Here is a 3,706-nt window from a genome sequence, read left to right on the forward strand (position 1 = left end):
TGGAAGTGACTTTAGCTTTTTAGTGCTGAGCTTTAACCCGCTGCGCCACCAGGGAGGGCCACATGTCTTTGTTTTTTAAAGTGTTATTGAAGAATAATCAATATAGAAAAAAAACACAAGTACTTAATATATACAACTTGAGGGTGCTATGTTTAGCTTTTCTTGTTCAATGATTCTTTTCTCATTCTTGACTTCCACTCAAATTTGGATTAAAATAATTTTATTTGCACCCTAATTAAAAAAGAAATGACCTTATCTCCTAGATGGAAAAACCTATGATGCTTTTGTGTCTTACCTAAAAGAATGTCAACCTGAAAATGGAGAGGAACACACCTTTGCTGTGGAGATTTTGCCCAGAGTGTTGGAGAAACATTTTGGGTATAAGTTATGTATTTTTGAAAGAGATGTAGTGCCTGGAAGAGGTAAGAAAGGGAATGTTAAATAGAAAACTCGTGGAAATACTTGTTTAAAAAAATAAATGGGTTAGTCTTACAAAACACTATCCTGTTCTCCCTTATAAGCAAATGGGCTTGAGCATTAACACTGAAAATAAGCAACTAAATCAGTATAATCAATAGCAAGAGAACTTTCTAGCTACACTTATTCTGAAAGCATCCTGTCTAGGAACTGGTGTCTTATTCTCCTGCCTAGTTCTCTGAATCTGTGGGAAAGAAATGGGCATTCCACTCTCAGAACCACATCCAGAATTGACACCTCTAGAAATGTCCCACCCTGTATAAGAATACCTAGTCTGAATATTCTGTATAGACAGAAGAGCCAGTTTCTAAATTAATATGTGAACTTTTAGACTGGCTGTGTGACTCTGGGAAAGTTGCTTCATTCTTCTGTGTTTTGGTATCTTCATCTGTAAAGTGATAACAAAACGTTATTGATAGAGTAATTCCAATGATCAAATAAGTTAATATCCATAAAATATTTTTATTTCAGATCCACCCTTTGGTACTTTTTCATTAATATGCTATATCTTTCATTTTCAGCTGTTGTTGATGAAGTCCACTCACTAATAGAGAAAAGCCGTAGACTAATCATTGTCCTCAGTAAAAGTTATATGTCGAATGAAGTCAGGTATGAACTTGAAAGTGGACTCCATGAAGCACTGGTGGAAAGGAAAATAAAAGTTATTTTAATTGAGTTTACATCTGTCAGGGATTTCACATTCTTGCCCCAATCACTAGAGCTTTTAAAATCTCACAGAGTTCTGAAGTGGAAAGCTGAACAATCTCTGTCTTATAACTCAAGATTCTGGAAAGATCTTCTTTACCTCATGCCTGCAAAAGCAGTCAAGCCATGTAGAGATGAGCCAGAATTGTTGCCTGTTCTTTCACAGTTTTGATACTCAGGAACTTTGAGTATAAGAAAGAAATCTTGACATACTGGAAACCAAATATCTGAGCCTTTTTGTACAAAGGACATTATTTCAAATATTTAATGCGATGACAACCCTGCTTGTTGCACAGGGTAAGACTAAATATTTAGCTGTGATAATTTGCTTCCTGAAGACTCTGAAATTAAAAAACCTCCTATTTTTCCTTCAAGCACTGGATGTCTGGGCTCATACACAAAGGAATACTCAGCAACTGTGAGGCTGGTTATGATGCCAAAAACTCATGTATTGCAAAAAGGGCACACTTTTGTAAATATGTGTTTTTCAATGCTAGTAATTGAACTATAGGATTTTTAGATCATGAATTGTCAATCTCTAGGTGACAGTGTCACAGGAATGGTGCCTTCACTCCCCTACAATAGTTACCTACCGATTAACACCCTGGACAGTAACTGGGGTGTGGGAGCTTGCCGGCAGGGCAATTAGCTGGAAGTCTGTTGTAAGAGACTCAGCCTCATGCTGCATTTAATGCACCCAAACACAATTACAGGGGCATGGCCCTTGGAAGCCCACTAAGACACTGCGTGGGACTTCTTCATTTGAAGCAACTTATGGGGACTTCTTAAAGAGAACCCCAAACAACCTTTTTATCCTTCATGACAGATGAAATCTTAATTCAAATAATTCTCTGGGTCTCATAATGGCCCAAAATATTTGTTGATCATACATAAATGTTTAGATGCAGGATAGATGCCAGATCATTAACTACTACACAGCAAAAAAAAAAAAAAAAGAAAAGATAAGAAAAAAAAAGTTACTCGCTTACTTAAAAAAATGGCTACTTGAAGCAGCCCACTTGCGTCTATGCAAGTGTCTGTTCTTTAATGTCTTTCTAATAAACTTAATCTTAAAAATCTGAAAAAAAAAAAAAAGCCACTTGAAATGCCTGTAGGGTGGAGGCCATGTGGCATGGTGGGGCAGCCAGATGCATGAGCACTGATCCTGAATTTGTTACTTATGTCTGTGACCCTGGGATGTTTCCCAACCTCTCTGTGCCTCTGTTAGCTCATCTATAAAATTAGAATTTATGATAAAAATGTCTATTTCATATGTGTGTGTGCGGGGGGACAAACAAACGTAAATAAGTTACTAAAAAGGTTTCTTGACTCAAACTTAGCACTCTGTTACTATTACTATTATTGTCATTATTTAAATGATGACTAGGATCAGTTGTTAACCTGCGAACTATAGTGGTAGCCAGAGAGCAAGAAAAGGGAAGAGATCAGGAAAGGAAGGCAGGCTTGAATTTTGAATATTTGTATAAATGGAACTATTTAAAGCTGCCGCAGGCACTGCTGAAAATCAAAGGGTATGAGGTTTTCATTTAAATTTTAGTGTTAAGAAAATTATTTTTCTAGGTTTATAACTTTGTGTGTCAGTGGGATGACTAATAAAGGCAAGATAATATTTTTTTATGTGAAAATATATGATCAAGAGAATTTTGTTGCTATAACTAGTCTAATAAATGGAATGATTTTGTTTTTCTCTTTCATTATGTATGTTTTAGTGTATATTAAGTGTACTATGTTTTAAATATGTTTAATATATAGTTATCTTAGCTGTAGTCTTTAAAATACATTAATGAACCTGTTGTCTAACACCTTTATTTTTGAAATGTCTCTGGCTATGTTTTACATTTACTTTGACATTTCAATCATTCATTCTCAACATAGACTCCCACTTTATTTTAGCAGGTGACTCAAAATGAACTACATTTGTTTTTCTTTAAATGCCAAATTACTTTGTACCTACCTTCTTCAATTTATCTTCTAACCAGGAACTACAGAAGAATTCTCCTCCTTTCTCACACCACCATTCTCTACCTAGCACAGATGCTGTGATTCAAATGCCATACTTGTAAATTTGCAAACATTCCAAGCAGGACCAAGAAAGAACTTTTATTGATAGAATTATTCTATCAATAATGAGAGATATTCTAACTTTTATGTCAATAGATGTTCTTCAAGCTCAGGTCCATTTTAGAAAATGAACAAGCAATATATTCTGTGATGTTAAGATATCTCATGTTCTTTTATGTCTATAACACCCTAGAAACTTTTATTAAATTAGACTCAAACTCCTTGAAAGCAGAGAGACACCTTAGTGTTCACATATTCCAAGTCTTAGAACTCAACCAAAGTCACATGACTGCTTATTGTGACAAGGCCACAAGACCAGAGAAGGGGTTCAGTCTTCTCTCTTTGGTACTGCCTGTTAGAAACTGAAATACAGTGTATGAGAAATGTGTGTGTGTGTGTGTGTGTGTATCCTATTCAGATAACATGTGTATATCCTATTCAA

General features: G+C 35.3%; 1 protein-coding gene across 1 annotated transcript in view; it reads left to right on the top strand.

The window, feature by feature from the left end:
- IL18R1 (interleukin 18 receptor 1) overlaps positions 1–2,157 on the top strand; it is a 38,510-nt gene extending 36,353 nt beyond the window's left edge. The window contains exons 11-12 of the mRNA XM_004686016.2: positions 264–422; positions 999–2,157. Of these exons, the coding sequence (XP_004686073.1) occupies positions 264–422; positions 999–1,354 (515 nt within the window). The 3' untranslated portion in view covers positions 1,355–2,157. The remainder of the gene's footprint in view (positions 1–263; positions 423–998) is intronic.
- Positions 2,158–3,706: the final 1,549 nt, after the last annotated feature.

The sequence above is a fragment of the Condylura cristata genome, unplaced genomic scaffold (genome assembly GCF_000260355.1).
Source record: "Condylura cristata isolate star-nosed mole 26May11 unplaced genomic scaffold, ConCri1.0 scaffold00020, whole genome shotgun sequence".
Lineage (NCBI taxonomy): Eukaryota > Metazoa > Chordata > Mammalia > Eulipotyphla > Talpidae > Condylura > Condylura cristata.